At 32.1% G+C, this 22,787-nt stretch overlaps 1 protein-coding gene across 1 annotated transcript in view; it reads right to left on the reverse strand.

Moving 5' to 3' along the window:
* Positions 1 to 13,767, reverse strand: part of LOC127705647 (uncharacterized) — a 34,488-nt gene extending 20,721 nt beyond the window's left edge. The window contains exon 1 of the mRNA XM_052209974.1: positions 13,758 to 13,767. Within this exon, the coding sequence (XP_052065934.1) occupies positions 13,758 to 13,767 (10 nt within the window). The remainder of the gene's footprint in view (positions 1 to 13,757) is intronic.
* Positions 13,768 to 22,787: the final 9,020 nt, after the last annotated feature.

Here is a 22,787-nt window from a genome sequence, read left to right on the forward strand (position 1 = left end):
TTCAATTCAGTTATACTGACAACAGTATACCATAATACGTCCAAAAACGAGGGTATAAAAAAAAATGTGGGACAGAAAGTCACAGGACAAAAAGTCATGGATAAAAAGTCACAATTCAGTTTTCATGGTTAGAGAATATTTTTTTTTGAACAAGAAAAAACTAATTTTCAAGATATTTTTGGTGTTTTTCTTGAACTATTATATATAAAGCAACTTTTAGTGGTGGATCCAGAAATTTTCATAAGGGGGGCCCACTGACTGCCTAAGAGGGGGCCCGCTCCAGTCATGCTTCAGTGATTCCCTATATAATCAACCAATTTTTTCCCACAAAAGGGGGGCCCAGACCCCCTGAAAAAAAAACTCTAAATCTGCCTCTGACTTTGTTATTAAAATTTATTCAATTAATATCAGTAATGATCAAATTATTGTTATGAAAACAAAATGTCAAAGTGGCTTAATTGTTACTTGAACAGCTTCATGTTGCCAAGAAATATATCCTTTGCATACGTTCGCCAGGATGTAGGTTGGATGATAAAAGCAATGTCTAAAAAGCTAGTTAAAAATTTGGTTTAAAACTAGAAATTTCACAAAAAATTATCTAGTTAGACTATTGTAGGAGAAGTAGAAGTAAACTTGTTTCCACTTGGACAGATTATCATATTGTGTACTTCCATCTTCCATGAACATATGGGGTCTCACTAAGAAGCATCAGGAATCGACAAGAAGCATCAAGAAGACTATCTTATCGACAAGAAAACTTAAAATAATTCTTATTAAACTAACTTATTCTAAATAAATATATATTAAAACAAGAATTTGTCCCTAGTACATGGATGCCCCATCAACACTATCATTTTCTATGTTCAGTGGACCGTGAAAATGGGGTAAAAACTCTAATTTGGCACTAAAATTAGAAAGATCATATCATAGGGAACATGTGTACTAAGTTTCAAGTTGATTGGACTTCAACTTCATCTAAAACTACCTCGACCAAAAACTTTCACCTGAAGCGGGACAGACGGATGAACGAACGAACAGACGGACGAACGGACGCACAGACCAGAGAACATAATGCAAATTACACACAATGTGAAACCTCAAATCACAAGATGTTACCAAATTAAAAAAAAAAGGTGTCTACTCCATTTGTCATTTTTGAAAGGAAAAATGTTTAGAAAAAAAATCAAATGAGAAAAGCAAAACACGTGTCCTTTGTTTTAATTGCTACAATAACATCAAATTACATCCCAGCTCCTTTGTTCTACCAGGGGTGATCTGAGCCGGATCATCCCTACCAGATCAACCCAGCTTGAGTTTCTTTGTTTTGGAAACATTTTGGCGGGAATGCCTAATCCACAATAAAACTTAGAATTTTCTATTGAGAAAAAACACACTTTAAAAATTTACATACATATAGAAAACAAGAGTGCACACGCTGAAATGTCTCGCCTTCTTTATTAATCATTGATATTATGTTGATAGTCCTAAATATAAAGCTTTACTACAACTATCACATAAACTTAACATGATCCAAAAAAATGAGATCAAGGTCATATAAATGAAACAAGATATACAGTACTGTATATGTACACCTTGCAATCATTCAATACACTAAATATAGTTAACCTATGGCTTATAGTTTCTAAGAAACAGACTTAACAAAGAAAACTTAACATTGAACAATGAACAACTAAATTTAGGTCAAGGTCAGATGAACCATGTCAGACAGACATGTCATTCATGTACAGCTTACAATTCTTCTATACAACAAATATAGTTGACCTATTGCTTATAGTTTAAGAAAAACAGACCAAAACACAAAAACTTAACTATAACCATTGAACCATGAAAATGAGGTCAAGGTCAAATGACACCTGCCAGTTGGACATGTACACCTTACAATCCTTCCATACACCAAATATAGTACACCTACATGTATTGCTTATAATACCTGAGATATGGACTTGACCACCAAAACTTAACCTTGTTCACTGATCCATGAAATGAGGTCGAGGTCAAGTGAAAACTGTCTGATGGGTATGAGGACCTTGCAAAGTACGCACATACCATATATAGTTATCCTATTCCTCAAGAGAGAAATTAACATCACAAAAAATCTTTATTTTTTTTCAAGTAGTCACTGAACCACGAAAATGAGGTCAAGGACAATAGACCTGTGACTCAGTGATCTGGAAGGATTTTTTTTCTATGGGCCCAGGGCCCCACAAAAATAAATTCAATGGGCCATTTTTAGAATTAATGGGCCATGTTGTCAAATGAGTGGGCCATTCGTTTACAATAAAAAAATATAAAAAAAAGTGTATATTTCACTGTACTTACAAGTATGATTCTAATTAATATCATGGATATTGTTCCTGTGATTTTGTAATTTCAATTTCAATAAATATACAATAACTTCTTCCAAACCGGGCAATATTTACGATAACCTTTATTTACAATGTTAAAACTGGTACTGTTCCCTTGTTCATGTTCATGTTCAGGTTTTTTTTTACATTAAATTTGGGTCTTCGTCGATACCATACTTATTCCAGACGTTCCGTATTAGAGGACGTTTCTGGCATTTCCTCTGCACTTGTATTATCATTACTTCATCACGATGACAAGAATAACAGTAGAGAGCAAAGTTAATTGATAAGACACAAAGAATTCGCTGAAGGCATGTTTACAAAATGTCAAAACGAGCCAAAGACCAAAAAAATTGACAAGGACAGTTAAGCCCCTTTTATGGAAACAAATACTATACTATTCATAAAAAGGCTTTTGGGTTTTTCAATCGAAATAATAGCAAGCTTACTTAAAAGATTATAATTAAAGAAGAATTCTCGCCTGTACTAGCCAATTTTCACAAATTTAAAGTTGTTTATAAAAAAATATATCTTGAATGATGGTTAATTACGTTTATTGGGTAATCAGTCATACCGCATGTTGCTATTATTACCACAGGAAAACACCCGAGACGTCCCAAAAATATATAGGTGCTCCTATCATTGGAGTAAACACTACACAGTTGTGTACTCACACATGGCGGCACGAAATACGATCAGAAATCCATTTGACGATATCTCAACGTTTCAAAACGAAGTGAAAAATATCATGCGCCACGCGGGCGCTTACATTTGTCACTTTATGCGCCATTTCTGGTCGATAAGCGCAATTGGCGCAAGGCGCACGTCCATCCCGATCACTGGTGACTGACGGAAACTTTGTAACATGGGGCATCTGTAAACAAAGTATGAAGCATTCAGGTCTTCCACCTCCTAAAATACACGTATAAAGCTTTTAAAAAGTTAGCTAACGCCGCCGCCGGATCACTATCTCTATGTCGAGTTTTCTGCAACAAAAGTTGCAGGCTCGACAAAAATCCACTGTCAATGCTTGTATTCAAACTCAAGACCTTTAGCATATCAACCCACGACACATACCCCTGAACCAGGACCACTAGATACCAACTCTCGGTAATTTAACATATTTAAAGGAAGCAAGATATTTTAATTCATAAGTGGAGCGAGTTGGCAGACCTTTATTCAGTGGGATTTTAACCTTTTTCATAAATAAGGTGAGTTGTTAGACTGATTGTTCAGTTGGATTTTATCCTTTTTCATAAGTGGGGCGAGTTGGTAAACAAGAGTGGGCCGATTTAGTGTGGGCCGATTGGCCAGTGGGGCGAGTTGACATGGTTTCATAATTAAACATCGTGTTAGAGGGTCATAAAGGGTATATGTTATATAGTAATATATAAAGTATATTATAATGGTTCTGGACGTTCTAACTAGATTTTATGAATTGTAACTGGTTTTTCGTCTAATATAAAACAGCTGGGATGTAAAATAGTTATCCCATTCGGACTTGGTGTGTCAGTGTTAGATCACCCTCTGGCCACTGGCCATCGGGGTGATCTTACACTGACACATCGCGTCCTCATGGGATAACTATTCCTTATCACCTTAAACTTTGTACACGCGTCAGACTAGCGTCAGACTAGACAATTACAGGCGCCGGAATATAGAAGCATTATAAATAGTGAACACCTGTTGAAAACTAACATTGTCTTTAATTACCTTTAATCTTCAGTCATGCATAAACTAATAAATATCGTTTAACTAAAGGCAATACACAAAATAAAATGATGTAATATATTTACGTTTTAATTACGTTTTCCTCTTGTTTGATTTCAATGATTTCAGTTCCTTCAAGGATTTGTATAGTAAAATCTACTATAGTATACAAATACTTGGTTCATTGTTTCTCACAAATTTTGTCTATTTTTTTTTTGGGACAATGATGCACAAATAATGCATTTTGCATCCAGTCAGTTTATTACATATGAGACAAAAAGAGTGTTTAAAAATTTTTAAGACAATATACTGTATACAAATGTTCTAAAACACAAGAGAAAATTAATATCATGACAGGGAAAACATAATATTTACTGTAATACATATATGCAGTGTATATGTGATGCTTTGCTACTACAAATGTACAAAAATGTATAGATATTGACTTTTTTTTTTAATTTACATTTATTGATATATTTATTTCTTGTCGCTAATTAGTGAGACCGCAAATATGCATGGTTCAGCCTTCACGATAAACTTTCGAGTCCACAAGCCCAGGGCTCAATTTTATGAAAATTTTAGTTGGTTTCTGTTGGCTTGTAGAGAAGAATTTTACAAGCCCCCGGGCAATTTTACAAGCCATGGCCATAGGAATTGTGGTTAAGCGTAAAGACTGATGGTTTACCCATTCCCAAATATTTACATTGTCTCGCATGGGTGAACAAGTCAAACATCATATGACCAAGTTTCTTCAAGTTGAAAATTAACAATTGAATACATATCATTCTGTAATTAAATACAAATGCTTGACTGTACCTTACATTGAATATCAATATAGCTATATCCAAATTAAACAAATAAAACTAAAAGCAGTAGTTCAACAAACAAATCCTGGACACATTTTGGGGGGAAAATAAGGGAAATCCCTAAGTTAATGACTACAGTACTGTACAAATGTATCTGGTTATTTATAGCCAGCAATAAATTTCAATCTGATAAACAGCTGAGCTAGAAGTGCCATTTAAATTTATTATAATAATACACACTATCTTGGGACAAAGCGAAAATGCAAATGTTTGATGATACTTAACATGCTTTAATAGTTTACAAACATTTATTTTTTTATTTATTTTCATTTTTATTTTTTTTCTGATGGAGTTTGTATATTATTGTCATTTTATAATTTTATAACAATATGAATAGTACTAGTCTGAACCTTGTTTGAAATGGCTTTGAAGTTTTACACAGATGGGGATTTAGAAAGGGTTTTTCAAGGGGCCCCGATGAGGCCCCCCTTTTGTGGAAAAAAATTGATTGATTTTATAGGGAATCACTGACGCATGACTGGAGCAGGCCCCCTCTTAGGCAGTCAGTGCCCCCCCCCCCCCCTTTTATGAAAATGTCTCGATCCCCCACTGTTACAAGTCTCACTGTGGTTTCTCAGGCAACTAAAATTAAATCTAAAGCTTGTCGTGAAAGCAGAGCTCTGTCGTGAAAGGGAGCTCCTTGAAATTATAAAATTTACAGGTGTCACATGATGAAAAACATCATATGTTGTTTCTTACTTCTCTCTGACATGTCTGAAGTCAAAATAATATTGTCTACATCAGAAACATCAGTGACGGATCCAGAACTTTTCATAAGGGTTGGGCCGCTCCAGTCATGCTTCAGTGATTCCCTATATAATCAACCAAATTTTTCCCACAAAAGGGGAGCCCAGGCCCCCTGAAAAACCAGTGAAATTACATGAAAAAAAAAATGTTCAAAACCCTTTGGCCTTAAAATGCTCCACAACACAAGATTTTGCTCATTTTCGGGGGGGGGGGGGGGGTCTACTAAAATAATAATTATATTTTTTAACTGACCCTGCAGGCTAGTACATAAATTAAGTTAGTGTCAAACCCTCAGAGGCGGATTTAGGGCCCCCCTTTTGTGGGAAAAATTTGGTTGTTTATATAAGGAATCACTGAAGCATGACTGGAGCGGGTCCCCTCTTAGGCAGTCAGTGGGCCCCCACTTATGAAAATTTCTGGATCCGCCACTGACCCTGAAAAGTAGAATCTGGGATACCCTGTCCACTACTTCATGCATAATAAACTCATCATGGCGCTCGAATAAAAAATGTTGAAAAGGCCAAATAAAGTACGAAGTCATTAAGGACCCATGTGGGACATACCTGATCTGACTTTCTCCCTAAATTTCACCCTGTCTCCAATGGTTTGAAGCCCTAAGTTTTTTAACTCGGCTTCTGTTAAGCTTTTCAATATTTCTAGACTGTCTATCTTGTTCCTCTTAAAATTTTCTATTAAGGTTGCGAGATCAGACTCCTGCAATATTTTCGTGACAATATCCGCCATGTTCGTGTTTTGGCGCCAACTTCTGTATCACGATCGGTCACGTGGTTTTACCTCATCAAGTAATGACATAACCACATCAAAGAGTGGCAAAACCACATCAAAAACGGGAATAAACATATCATGCAGTGTAATGTCAAAGCCTTATAAAAAAAATAAAACCACCATCATTACGAAATAACAGAATCACATCATGTAATGAAACAATTGCATTACGTAAATCCATATAGACATCAAGTAATGTTAAAACCACATTGCCTAATGACACAACCACATTGCCTAATGACACAACCACATTGCCTAACGACATAACCACATTAAATAATGTTGAAAACATATCAAGTAATGACAAAACCATAACAAGTTATTGCTTTACCATATCATGTAATATCAAAATATCATCAAGTAATGACGTTACCATATTGAGCAGTATCAAAACATCACCAAGTTATGTCAAAATCATAATACGTAATAACAAAATATCATCAAGTAATGATCAAACCACATCACGTAATGTCAGAGCACCACATAAGACAGCTGTGGCGTTCCATAAGTAACCCCTTTCTTTTTGAATTGTGTTGCCATTTAGCTCGTTTCTCAACGTTAGTCCTAAGCCTTGTTTCACAATCGTTAGCTCTTGTGTTGAGTAATATAGTTCTTTTTATACGCAAACAATGTTTTCCCTATTTATCTAAAAAAAAATAAAAAAAAAAAAAAAAAAAAAAAAAATAAATAAATAGTGACAAACTTTAGATTTTTTCCATTTAGGAATGACTGTAATGTTTTTGTCTGTCTACGAAGAAATAATATCACAAATGTAATGCACACTGAAAAACCCGAGTTGCGTGTTATTTAAAAGTATGCACCACATGTTTAAGTTATTTCGAAGAGACAGAAGAAATATTACAGTCATTCCTTATAATTTAATTCTAAATTCCATTTTGAAGAAGCAAACCATGAAAAAAAAACGTTGATGACGTCGCGGTCACATGACAAAATTATGTCTCTGAGCTGATAGACAGAACACTTTCAGCCAATTAGAAGACGTGTTACATCCAAAATTAAATTATTCTCAATTCTATCTAAAACGTTCGTTCAGTACTAAATTGTACTTCGCTAAAACATTCCAACTCCTTATCATACAAATCACAAACAGTCCTTTGTTAATTAGAAATTCAAATTAAATTGTCATACAATATTCGAAAACCAGGATTCATCCATTACATATTAATATTGTTGCTATCAAACTTTATCTCTAAAATGTTTAAAATATTTCTTAAGCGATCGTGTAAATACTTTTAACTGATATCTGAATCAAACTTTATGATTTGATAACACACTGAAATTGTAAAAGTAAATGATCGCTTTCTGAAAATCAAAAAATAGTAAAGAAGCACTAGCCTGTCACTGACCTATTAAAACGGAAAATAACACAGGATGAAATCATGACAAGAAATATCATAAAATATGCACATGTTTAACTTAAGGTACTTCTTTTAACAGCACACATTTATTGAGTCTACAAAAAAACAATGAAAAAGGGTTAATGATTCTAAACTCTTATAAAAACATTTGTTTTTGTTGAAAATGCAGCGTTAATGATTCATCTTGATACGATTATCAAACACTTTATTTATATCAACAACATTTGTAATTGAATACATTTGAAAAACAGCATAATCACAAATATGTAAACTTTTAGCACCTTATTTTCCTAATACATAGTGAAACATCTCACTTCCTTAACATCAAAACCAAGTCATTTAATTAAAAATTATGAAAATAAATTGTCATACAATATTCGATAACAAGGATTCATTGTTTAAATGTTAATATTTTGCCTATCATACTTTAGAAAATCAAAAGTATAACTTAACTGCACCTGTTTGAAATGCGTATTATTAAAATATCGACACGAAAGAAAAAAAAAAGAAACGGTAATGTGATGTACTCAAGACAAAATACTCATAAAATATGCACAACTTGTAGGTGCATACATCTTGGTTGTGTACTACTTTTTACAACCGACAGATTTTATTGAACATAATGTGTCCTTATAAATGTTGATGTTTCTATAGCCTTAGTTGTATCTTTTTTATAAAACGATGTCATCTTCATAATATCATAAAACACTTATAGTTCCACAGTATTTATAAATTGCAAAAATCGTTTATTTATATCAAATATAAAAAAAAACAAATACGACTACATTTATTATTGTTTACATTAAAATGGCGCCTTTAACAGTTTTCTGATTAAAGAGAGGCGAAAGATACCAGAGGGACATTCTAACTTATAAGTCGAAAATAAATTGACAATCCATGGCAAAAAAGAAAAAGACAAACACAAGGAAAAAGACAAACAAAACTACACAAAACACGACATAGAAAACTAAAGACTGAACAACACGAACCCCATCAAAAAAATGAGTTAATCTGATAATCGATATATGTTTATTTTTGTTCTTTTCTTTGAGGATGGATACAAATAGTTTCCTAAAGGGGTTGGATTACATTTAAGAAAGAAAAGTAAATACTTCTGTCATAGACTTCTACCAATAAAATGAATTATCTGACGTATGACAGTGACAACATAACTATTTTTTTTATCAAACTAAATTATATGATTAGAAGATAGGTTTTCCTTGAGTTCCTACAATGAAACTAAATAAGTACAAAGCTTATTTCAAATTTTACAATGAACTTGAACTTTCATCAGAGAGGATATCAATGGTGGAATTTTATAACTTACAGTGATACATCATATGACTATACATTGAAGACCCATTGGTGGCCTTCGGCTGTTGTCTGCTCTTTGGTTGGGTTGTTGTCTCTTTGACATATTCACCATTTCCATTCTCAATTTTATGTAGCTATACGTTATTGATATTTTCAAAAATTACAAAGAATAATAAAAAAAAACAATGCGGGGAAATTACAGCACTTAAATGTGAGTTTGAACTTTGCTCATCGAACGTAGCTATGTTATATAGCGTAAATTACACCGGTCCAGTTTTAAAATGCTGAATATAATAAAATTTGGCAGGTTGATAGTAAAAATTGGATTATAATTTCACAGCGTTTAATGATTATTGGCGTAGTTTTTGGGAATTTTATTCATGCATTGTATTGACCATGTTAAAGTTGAATACATTTAGCATTGTAAACTACATTATTGAAATAGCAAATGCTATCACACATTAACCTTGAACAAACTTGCTATTTTTTAATATAACAGGAAGTGTTGTTTACCTCACAGCGTCGTTAAGAAGAACTTTAGTTCGCATTAATCTTTATTTAATAAGAATTGCTTTCGGCATCAAGATTATGCGATAGATGCAAGTATTTCAATTGTCTTTCGGTTGGCAGAAATTGCAACCCATAATGACAGACTTGTTGATTTATTGTTATGAATCAACGTTTGTTGCTAAGCTTAGCAAAGACTATTATAAATTCCTTTACATTGATAAATTCAACAACACTTACCGTTATATGTATGGTATGTGTTTGTTGAATTATCAAGAATTTTTCAAATGAACTGCCAAAAGTTACACAAAAGAACTAACTTTTCAATCATCAACTGCAAAAAGCAAAACGCTGTTCTTTCGTCGATTTATATATTTTAGTTTCTCATGAGAAACGCAAAAAAAAATATTTCAACATAAGGACGGATTTTTTTTGATTCACTGTTGTACATCGTCTCTTTTTGGAACTATAATGTTCCATTAACCCCATCTTATGCTATTTATATATTCCAACGTGTTCGCTATTCTCGTGTCTGAAAAGATGTTTTATGCATTCTATGTATCACTGGTAAATAATTAGGTCAAGAATTTCGTTACCACACATTACTTAAAACCTTTACTAATGTTTTTCATTGATAAAACAAATTGTTTTGGGAGTATGGTTTTTCTTGTAGAAAACTAATTACGAACAGGATACCACCTCTATTTGTTACGATGATGTTGTTTATAAACCGTTGAAACATTACAAGCAACCTCTTTCTTTTTGAATTGTGTTGCCATTTTGCTCAATTCGCAACGTTAGTCTTTAGCCTTTTTTGCAATAGTTGTCTCTTGTGTTGAGTGATATAGTTCTTTTTATACTCAAACATTGTTTTTCCCTTTTTATCTAAAAAAAAACCGGATAGTGACAAACTTAAGACTTTTCCATTTAGGAATGACTGAAATATTCTAGGAAGAAATAACATAACAAAATGTGGTGCACACTGAATAACCCGCGATGCGTGTTATTTAAAAGTGTGCACCACATGTTTAGGTTATTTCGAAGAGACAGAAAATTGTTTACAGTCGTTCCTTATAATTTGATTCTAAATTCTATTTGTAAGGAGTAAATCATGGAAAAAAAAAACCACGTTGATGACGTCACGGTCACATGACAAAATTATGTCTCTGAGCTGATAGACAAAAAATTTCAGCCAACCGGAAGACGTGTTACATCCAAAATTAAATTATTCTGAATTCTATTTAAAATGTTTGTTCATTACTACATCTCACTTCACTAAAACGTCCCACCTCCATATTACAAAAATCATAACCAGCACTTTGTTATTTAAAAATATATTGTCATACAATATTTGAAAACCAGGATTCATCCCTTACATATTTATATGTTTACTATCAAACTTTATCTCTAAAATTTTAGAATATTTCTTAAGCGATCGTGTAAATAATTTTAACTGATATCTCAATCAAACTTTACGATGTGATAATACACTGAAATTGTGAAAGTAAATTGTCGCTTTCTGAAAATCTAAAAATAGTGAAGACGCACTTAGATGTCATTGACCAATTTACACGGAAAATAATACAGGATGAACTCAAGACAAAAATCTCATAAAATATGCACATTTTTAAAGTGCTTCTTTTTACAGCATACATACATTGAGTGTACAGAAACAATGAGAAAGTGTTGATGATTCTATAGTCTTATTCACACTTTTTTTTTCGAAATGCAGCTTCAATGATTCATCTTTATACGATTATCAAACACTTTAGTTTATAATCATTCTAATATTTCAAAGATCATTTATTTACACCAACAACACTTATAATTGAATAAATTTGTAAAAACAACATAATGACAAAGTTTAAAAACTTTTGTTCAGTATTAATTTATTTTCCTAAAACATCCCACCTCCTTTAAAACAAAATCAAAAACTAAACATTTAATTAAAAAATAAGAAAATATATTGTCATACAATATTCGATAACAAGGATGTATCTGTTACATTTTAATACAGATAATGGACCATCATTCTTTATCTCTAAAATATTTGAAATATATTTTAATCGATTGTGTAAATACTGTAAGCTGATATCCTAACCAGACTTTACGATATGATAATAAACTGCACTTGTGAAAGTTAATTGTCAATTTCCGAAAATCCATGTATAGGTTAACAGCACTAGTTTTCAATACTTATCATTAAATAATCGACACGAAAAAAAAAGTGATGTACTCAAGACAAAATACTTATAAAGTATGCACCATTTTGAGGTGCATACTTCATGTGTACTTCTTTTTACAACTAAAATATTTTGTGTGCACAGACGGTGTCCTTCTAAATGTTGATGTTTTTATAGCCTTATTTATGTCTTTTATTTTAACGAAGCGTAAATGATGACATACTCATAATATAAGAAAACACTTCTAGTTTATAATAATTTATATACATGTATTGCAAAGATCGTTTATTTACACCAACATTAAATAACAGACTACGACTACATCTGTTTTTTTTTTTTTTCAAATGACGCCTAAAACAGTTTTCTGATAATCAATATGTGTTTTTTTTTTTCGTTTTTTTTTTAGGATGAATACTTATAGTTTCGCAAATGGGTTCGCAATACATCGAAGAATGAATAGTAAATCTTTCTTTCATAAACTCCTACAAATAAAATGAAATATCTGACGTATGACAGTGACAACAGAACTATTTTGTTATCAGACGACATCATATGATTAGAAGATAGGTTTTGCGTATTTTACGAAAATGAAACTAAATAGATACAGGGGTTTACATTTTGAATTTTACAGTAAACTTGAACTTTCATCAGCGAATATATCAATGGTGGAATTTCATAAATTACAGGGATAAGTTCCCAAGTGGTTATGATTCACATAAATAATTGGTTATGAACTTAGAGTTAGTTTTTCAATAATATGTAAACGATTGTAATTTTAACGCTTGTGATTATCGAAACGTTAAAACACTGTTTTTATTGGTTTACTTAACTTAAGACTTTGATATTCAAATTGCAACTGTAATCTTCATTACACTGCGATCAGTCGCATTGGATTTAATATCAGCAAAACGACATTTTGTAAAGAAGGAAGCTACTCAAAATAATTTTATGTTTGCAATAAATTTGATAACTATAGTACTGTATGTGCTCTGTAGGATTATGTTTTACATAATTGCAATATACTTAAACTATACAATATTTTGGAAGAACAATTTCAGGAAAACTAAAAAAAAAAATTTACCGGGATAAAAATGTGATTAGGATGGACAAGGATGAATTATTTCCCTCTGATGTAATTTGATGGAAGATATTTGGCTAAACATTGCTTTAATTTGATGGAAGATGTTTGGCGCTAAACATTGCTTTTTCGACTTGTTTGTTTAAAAGCATTAAACGAATCTATGAGTGGAATTGAGTACTCATATTATTTTAACTGTTCAATACAAAACTACGTTATGTCTATCTTACGTGTAATCTCCCATTTGTATATCATCAGCCACAAAAATACAAGACTTGTGATATATATCTGAATGTGATTAACTTGGTATCGGTTTTTTTTTTTAAGTAGGTTATTTTTTTTTTTTTTATCAAAGATAGCATGCAAAGCAGTATTCACGTTTTAAACAGCCATATAAAGAAATGAAGCATATATATAGTTTGGCAATTTTAATGAGACTTGACTATTTCTTGTAAACTACTCGTTTCATATTAATTAACTACTCCTAGACTTTTTATTTGCATTTTGACTAATTGAAAATAAAATGTTCAAATCCTTTTGCAAGATAATCCTTTAACGATGGAATTTAAAACTTCATAATCAATCACTGATTTTATCTTCGAGCTATAGTTTCCATTTTACACAAAATAACTGTATGTTGTTTTTCCTTATTAAACATTTCAAACCGCTGAAACTTTGCTAAATGGTATACTAATGCAAATAAGATAGCAGAATTTTGTTACACTTGGTAATTTCATAACGTCTTTTCTTGACCAATTTGTTTTACATTGAACAAGCTTTTGTTGAACAATGTCAGTCCAAAATTAGATATATATACTTACCACTGGCCATTATTCAACTTGCAAGTAAATTAATCAATAATGTAGTAACATTTTGAACAGCATGTCATTCAGGAGGACCGAAGAACAAATGCTGACTTTTCATGCTTTTATAAAGAATATGATTAATGATGGTATAAAGAAGGTCTAAGAAATCCCTACAGATATTCCTCACTTTTCAATGTCTTATGCTATCTATACTTTTAATGTATTAGCCCAGAAATGATAGCACCACAAAAGACATAAATTCTGCTGATTTTGCAATCAAATCACTGTTTTGTAATCCGTTCATTGATCTGTATGACGTCATCAAAGGTACTTCTATGAGGATGTTTTCTTAAATAAAAACTGTGAAAGTGTTTTATTTATGCCTTAATATTTTTATATGAATAAAAGGAGAATAGGGTATGCGTTAATAAGACATCAACCCGACGACACGAAAGAAATTTAGAGTTCGTCAAAAGGTGTTTAACAGTGGACAGTCGCCTTTCCAAGATGTCAAAATCTAAATTGACCCGATTCTAAAAAAGTGGTTATTATCTGTCAACTACATGGAATATTCAAAATGTAAAAATGAAAATGAAAATAGATCATTTTAATGTTAGTTTATTTTGTATAAAGAAAGGACATATTTTTTATGAGTTAAGGAACATCTTTCTTTTTGTACATTTCTCTAATTGTTTACAATTGCCGTTTACAATTATCATCGTGTTATTTACCTCAAGAAGTCTACCAAACAAAACGTGGACCTTATATATTAATATGAATTTTCTTTATTGAAACCCCAACTCCATGTATAGGAACAATAAATATATCTGTTATTTCTTTCATTTGCTTACAACCCATTTGGGTTTAAATATTGTTATATTCCGCGAGTAAGGGGATGAAGTAATGAGTTCGAACCCAGCCCGATGAAAGCTAAAACACTTTTAAATTAGGCGGATGTTGATATTTCATTCGGAACCGTTTCATTTAGTGTTTTTGTATTTGTAGTCTTTTGTATTGTATTGTATTGTATTATTCAAATATTTTTATGTGTATTTTATCATTATTCTTATGTATGAATGCATGAATGTTAACTCAAGCTGCCAAAACTAAATGATTACTGGTTTACATTTACTTTATTTGAAAGCCCCGCAATTTGTAAACTGTAATCGTGGTCAAAACCGTAATCTGTAATATAAAATGAAAATTTCACATTAAAATAAACAATTGTCATTAATTTCAAGTTGATGAGACCGCACATTCATAATAAATTACCTTAACCAAATACGGGACGGAATAACAGACGGCGGGACACAACAGAAAACATAAAACCCCTTCTATTGTAGACGGGCTTAAAGCCTCTTCCGAACATTTGAAAGTCCCTACCATGTACTGGTTATCGAAATTACACAAAAAATCATTTAAATTCCGCTTCATCTCCGCATCTAGTTAGTGTTCTACTACTAATATATCAGTGCTTCTTACAACCTCCCTTACTACTATCAAAGAACTGGTTATTAACTTTTGTAATACAGCTTATGAAAATAATGGTATTAATTATTTTTGGGGTGTTAAAAATTCTTTAGAGGTTTTAGATAAAATACATGCTTTCGATGGTCCTTTTGGTTCTGTTCACAGTTATGATTTTTCTACTCTCTACACTACACTTCCACACAATCAAGTAAAGAAAAAAAATTCATATTTAATAAAATGGTCTTTCGAAAAATCTCATTGTAAATTTATTTGCTGTAACTCGTTTAAAGCCTTTTTCTGTGACGAAAAAGGAAAGTATGCTAGATACACTTACTGGAAATGTGAGGATATGATTGAAGCTTTAAATTTTCTCCTAGATAACATATATGTACGTGTCGGCGATAAAGTGTATCGTCAGGTAGTGGGTATTCCTATGGGCACTAACTGCGCCCCTTTAATAGCAGATTTATTCCTGTATTGCTATGAATCTCAGTTTATGACCAAACTCAGTAGAGACGCATCATTGTTACATTTGGTTGATACATACAACAATACCTACCGTTATCTGGATGATATTTTTTCGTTAAATAATCCTGAGTTCTCTAAATATACTACCGAAATTTACCCAAAATAACTTACTTTAACTAAATCTAACATAAACAGCAGCAGTTGTCCTTTTCTAGATTTAGACATTTCAATTTCTAAAGGGAAACTCCATACTAACACTTACGACAAAAGAGACGATTTTTCATTCCCTATTGTTAATTTTCCTTTTTTAGACGGCAATGTGCCTTTGGCTCCATAATACGGTGTTTATATATCCCAACTCGTTCGGTATGTCCGTGTGTGTAGTGATGTCATAGATTTTAACGAACGTAATCAATGCATCACTGGTAAATTATTAAGTCAGGGATTTCGTTACCATAAATTACTTAAAACTTTTACTAAATTCTTTCATAGATACAAAAATTTGATTAGTAAATTTGGCTGTACCTGTAGAAAACTTATTAAAAATGGTATTTCACATCTTAAATTTTATGGTAATATTGTACTTAAAGCGCGGAAATCATTATGTGATCCGTGTAAACTCATCGAACCTTTAAACAAACTTATTAGTAAGGGTTATCGTACCAATGTTGTAATTAGATCTCTGAATATAGTTTACATTGGCACTAATATCGATTTTGTCATTAGCAAATTAAAACATAACTGAATTTGTATTTTCTTTTCAAACGGGATGTATAGAGATACACACACGTTCATTTTTATCTATAAAGAAGTCACTCCTAACTATCCTACTACCTGTCGATACATTTATTTTTGGCATTGCACAAGTCATGTCTTCTTTGACTGTTCATGACGTTAAAATACTAAATCCCTAGGATGTATTTCAGTTGATTTTAGTCTCTGATGCATGATTTTTTATTATGAATTGTTTTGGCTTTTAACTAGCTGTCAGTAACTGCGAGTACTCTCAAATCGTACTTTCTTTTTAATTTGACCTGTTGATACTATTTGTAATGCTTTTTTGTTATTTAATGTTAACATGGATCTTGTCTATATACCAGCTTTGATTATTAGGTATTCAATTACTACAAATTTTCACTTCTTCGTACTATGAACATCAAAATTATTTCATTTTTCCTTGGATGCAGTTCTTGGACCTGTACAGGAAGTTTTATCTAGGACTTATTGTATATTTTTATTGTTGATATTCACCCCATATGTACCAAGTGTTAGATTAGTTTTATTGATATTAAAGAAATTTCTTGGTATTCCTAAACGGAAGATTTTATACACACAGAAGAAGATGTATACTTAACAACAAAATTATGTTCATTTACCTGTGTATAATATGACGCAGGTTTCTTCAAAAGTGATGATTTTCTATAAATTGTTTGAAATTTCACAGTGATATCATACTTTAACTTTGTTTAAACCTGTTTATTTACTTTTGACTTTAATTATTTATTCCTTGTAATTTTTTATTAACTGTGTATTTGCATTCAGGTGTCACAGGTCAAATTTATCCGTTCAATGTGTGTTAATTTACGTTTTTTGATTGAGTTCCAATTGATATTTTATAGTGTTTTTTTTCTATGTTGTGATATTATACTATTGTTTCAGAAAAGGGAGAAGGTTTGGTACCATTAAAACGTTTAATCCCGCTGCAAATGTTTGCACCTGTCGTAAGTCAGGAATCTGATTACAGTAGTTGTCGTCTGTTTATGTAGTTCATACGTGTTTCTCGTTTCTCGTTTTTATATAGAATAGACCGTTGGTTTTTTCCGTTTGAATGGTTTTACACTAGTAATTTTTTGGAGCCCTTTATAGCTTGCTGTTCGGTGTGAGCCAATGCTCCGTGTTGAAGGCCGTACCTTGACCTATACTGGTTTACTTTTATACATTTTAACTTGGATGGAGAGTTGTCTCATTGGCACTCATACCACATCTTCCTATATCATATCTTATAAAAAAGAATGTTACAACCATACTAAGCATTACTCTTTCAGATAACACATATACGCTTAGGTTACTGCTTTGTTAAAAGTTTAAGTTAATACATATAAGCTCAGTACTTTACTTTTATATATCATGATTTAATTCGCTTTTTTTGTCTTTCATTTAATATTTCCGTGTATCGGTACTATCTCGTGATTTCAATTGATTTTCTATCATGTGGTTTTTGTTTTCGTTTGAATTAAACATCTGTTAAAGTTTAAGTATTTCCCACAATTGTTGTGAAATTGTGAAAGTACAAAGTAAGAAAAAAAAATCTAAAGAATTATTTCCGCACCAGTTGAAATTTCCTGTTATTAGTTTCGCATGGTTTGATTTGGTGCAATTTAGAGCTTCACACATTGCAATGATGCACTCTAGATGTCTTCTACTTATTTGTGTCGTTTAGTTTCTGTCTCGTTATATACCCCACATCTTTTAAAGTAATCATTTAATAGGTTATCATTCAAGTAATCAGTCTCAGACTAACAAGTCTGGTATATTGTATTATACTATGGAGTTCCCTTGTGAATATCGTTTGTCGTTCGATACATTAAATGCAATTTTAAGAAAGATGAGCTAGTAAAAAAATAAACATTCTTCAAAATAAAGAAATATACTTTGAAAATTTGTACAGGAGAATGCCCAACATTAAACAGCAGTTGCATAAAGAATCTTTGTCTTTTTTTTTATATCTTATATAACAAATGAGGTTAAATCATGCATCTTTATATACTAATTCTCTGATCTTTCAAACCAAATAGTGATAAAGTGTTTATTATACCGAAAAACAGAATTGCAAATATCCCATCTCGCCTCGAGCAATAGTTGGCATCTCAGGGATAACACACTTGCTATTACATGTATCATCATAACCAATCAATACGTGTATAATATTACACCGTTTTTTTTATGTCTCATAGTTTTTTAAGTTTCTTGCTTTTAAATCAAAGTTGAGGAAAAGTATAAAAACAATATCTTATCATATAGACTTTGTTGTTCATATGAAAAAAAGACAGTTACGATGCCAATATTACTATTTCTCAAACAATTTCTCTTCACTTCGTAGTGGGTTGATCACAAACGTATGTATATATTTGGTAAAAAAACCTTAATACAAATGCATTCAAAACATGTTATATTAAGCCAGGGCTGGTAATTTCAAATGAAGTAATATTTATTATCCATGATAGCATCATGATTTCCAGTAATGCTCGAAATTGATATGACCAATACTAATTTCTTTTGTTTTTAGAATAGACGAAGCAATCTTGTAAAAAAGATGACATAATACTTTTGTTTAAGTGATATACCAATCGTAAACTAGAAGCGCGTTTTGTATAAGAATAATCTCTATAAACGACAGTCCTAACTTAAATTATTTTTATCTGTAGAATTGAATGGGACTAATATAAACAGCGAAATTTTAAACAAAAGCCTGCATTTGTAATTGCATACCCATCTTAAAGGAATAAGGGTGTACAATGCTTTATATCTTATGTTTTCTCATATTTAAATTTATACATAGAAAATAGCGAAAAAAGTTTTAAGTACGATGTGTTTGTAAGACTACGACTGCAAATTCAGAACGTTAACTATACAAACGTTACAATGGATCATCAAAATCGGACTTTGTATGCTGTTTTGCCGAAAAATATAGTCGACAATCACTCTGTAGAATATTGGTTTTCGCTATTTATAGTTTTAAATGGGTTGGTTTGGAGAAAAAGCCATTTTGTTTTAAGTATCAGGAAGAAAGGGTTTGCCAAAATTGCACTGTGGCAGAAATAACGTCGGTTACGTCAGATTCCAAAAGGATCTCTATCAATAGGCGCAGGAAGATGGTAATTAAATTCTTAAATGTGCTCATACAGTTTTTAACGTATTATAAAACAAGTTAAGAAACTATCAATGTTAACACCTTTAAGCTGTAATTTAAGCGTTGCTAAGTCTGGTCCTGTTGTTGATGCCTGCAGTAACACAAATATTGAATATAAAGAGCACTATTGTTAGATCAAACCTAAAAGCAATTATTTAAGGGATGTTTTTGTTTTTCATACATTTCGAGAGTTCATATTGAATTGATTCTTGAGCTTATTAATAACTAGCTTTACAAATGCTTTCTTATGTTGTGCTGATATCTTATTGTACCAGTTTTTAAGTGTTGAAATTTCAACCATTTCTAGCCTATATACATGTGCTATGTCCTATCATAAAACATCATCAACTATAGTAGGCAGCAGTTTGTAATTCTCTGATTGCCTTTTGTTGCTGTCTGCCATATTTGTTTTCTTTTGCATGGTTTGATGTAATCACCTCATTTGTTTTCTATTTTTAGTTGATACGGGACCTTGTATAATTTACTATATGCCGTTATGATAATTGTTTTGAATCTAGTGTCACTGCTGAGATCTAGTGTTTTAATTTTAAGAATGAAATCTCTGATGATTTTCATTTATAAATCTGATGAAGAATTTGTTGTTTGTTGAAGTTGTGAAAACATTGTCCTTTGGATCACTAGCTTTGATACTGCATTTACTTCTTTTGCTTTGCATTTAACACCGACCCGTTTGCAAGATGAGCTTTAATATAAATTTACATGTATAAGAACCCCGTTTGTATTTGTTTGTAAACATCATCAGTGGAATTTGGTTTTCTCAATCACAGTTGGACTCTTTAATATGAATATTTTTGTAACAATTAATTTGCATTTATTATTCTCTGTTTGCTATCTAGAGTTACATACGTACTTTCATTTTACAGAATACGTGATTGGAAAAGACTGAGCGCTATTACAAGAAGAAAAAGGAAAGAAAAAATGGAGAGGGTGACACCAGTATTAAATAACATATGTCCCAGCCTTTTCAGAATGAAATTGAACTTAATGCATACATCAGGCCAGGCTCAAGTCGAAAACCGAAAAATAGCTTTAGATACTGCATCAGAACGGGAGCATGAGATAGTTAGTGGAGTTGTTGATTTAATGCGAACTTTACTCGATAATCCATTACAAAAACATAGATACATAGCTCAAAATATTAAAAAACTCGAAGGCAATATAAAAAAGAACCCAAAACACTTAAACACATTAGCTGACCTTGCAGAATTGTATAGAAACAGCAATTTGAAAGAAAAGGCTAAACTTATAGACGATAAAATCGTGAAAATGTTGGAAAGCAGTGATCCAGATGACATCAAAGCAAAAGCAATTTGTACCGTCGAAAAAGGTTATGCTGTTCTATTTGAAGAATTCACCGAAAACGAAATGGAAGCACAACAAAAGCTGGTTGATTCATTCGAACTTATAAAAGCCGAACAAAACAGTTCTTTGGGTGAAAGAAAAAATGTGCTTACCCGTGCCTCAAAACATACGGTGAATGCACGACGGCTTTTGTGTCTTGCAATCAACTGTAAACGTGACGATTCAGTCGCCGACGAAAAGAAACCAAGCATGGAAATGTTTCAACAAGGGATACAATGTCTTAGAGATACTTCGTATTCTATGGAAAACATTTACATTTGGACATACTATTATGCAATGGCTTGCAATAGAATGCCTGACATTACAAATGTAATCGGTGTTCAAGCGGTTGTTTTGTTCTGGTCAGTAATTGTTAATTTACCGAAAGATAACACAAGCTATTCCATTTATAGAGCTCGTGCATATGCCTACATTGGTCATAAAATTGTTTCATGGAAAGAAGCCTTCAGTGATGACTTGAAAAAAAGTTCATTAACCAGTGATGCAAAATTTCAAGCTCTTTTAAAGGCCCTTCTGTCCGCCTTTGAATTAGCAATTGCTGAACATCCAGACGATGAGGTTATTCTTAATCGTAAAGGCACCAGTTTGTGGTCAATGTTTAAGTATGGATCTTCTGGAACAGAAAATACAAAATATGAACATTTGGAAGCAGCTGAGAAATTATTATCATACTCCATAGCACAGAACCCACGTATGCACCTTCTTGCTTTTTCAGCAAGAATGAAAGTCTGCATGGAATTATCCTCTCTAAAAAAATGTACTGCAGAAAGAAGGAAAGAATTTTTACACTCGGCCTTGAATGACGGAAAGATTTCAATAAAGTCTAACTTGAGCGCCCGTGATGCCTGTACAGTAGCTGAAGTTTGTCAGAGACTTGCTAAATTTCCGAACTTTTACAAGTATGGACCAGAAGCCGTTTCAAAGAGCGAATACTTAAATGAAGCACTTGATTTCCTTAATCAATGCATAAGCGTGAAAGGACAAACGTATTTCACAGCGTTCAGAATTGGAACAATTTATTTCGATATGGGAGAATATCGTATAGCTACAGAATGGCTTAAAAGAGCGTTCATGTTCTCGGATTACACGCTTGCATTTGAACATATCAAAAAGTTATGCATGTCAGTTTTGAAACTTGGAGCGGAACCACATGTTAATGTTGAGTTCATCCATGTCTTAACTTACATAGCCAGCAAAATGAATAATTTAAAATTCATTCGTGATTTAGTACAAACAGGACTTTGGAAGGACTATTTCGGAAGGCTTTGGGAATTTATGAAGTTTTTAGAAACATTTGATCTAACAGCACAGCAGGTCGAAATAGCAGAGTATCTGAGAACCATTTTAACTGAAAAAGATTTCTTCACAGCACGACGGTTAAGAATAGGCCAGTACAAACAATCAACCAGATATGACTTAGAATATGACTTGAATGCAGCAAGCCTGCTTCGTGTAGATATTGGATCAGCGGGTGTTCCACACAATTGTAGATATGATTATTTTATCATAATGAGTGGAGTAAATTCTGGTTGGATTCAATGCTTTTTACAGCATCAGCTAGACATACAAATGATCGATCATGACACATGCTTTACAGGTAGTGATAATATATCAGCTAGCGTATATTTCAATCTTAGAAGAATATTTTATGGATTAAAACTATGTCATTTAAAAAAAAGCAGTACATCAACTTCCCGATCTTGAATTTCGTCAAATGTTTAAATGGTCTATACAGACATGATCTTTTTCTTGGTGGTAATTTAAAACAAGGCCGGCATTTGAAGGATCACTATCCTAAATCTATAGATATCCAG

Source organism: Mytilus californianus, unplaced genomic scaffold (assembly GCF_021869535.1).
Source record: "Mytilus californianus isolate M0D057914Y unplaced genomic scaffold, xbMytCali1.0.p SCAF_6, whole genome shotgun sequence".
NCBI lineage: Eukaryota > Metazoa > Mollusca > Bivalvia > Mytilida > Mytilidae > Mytilus > Mytilus californianus.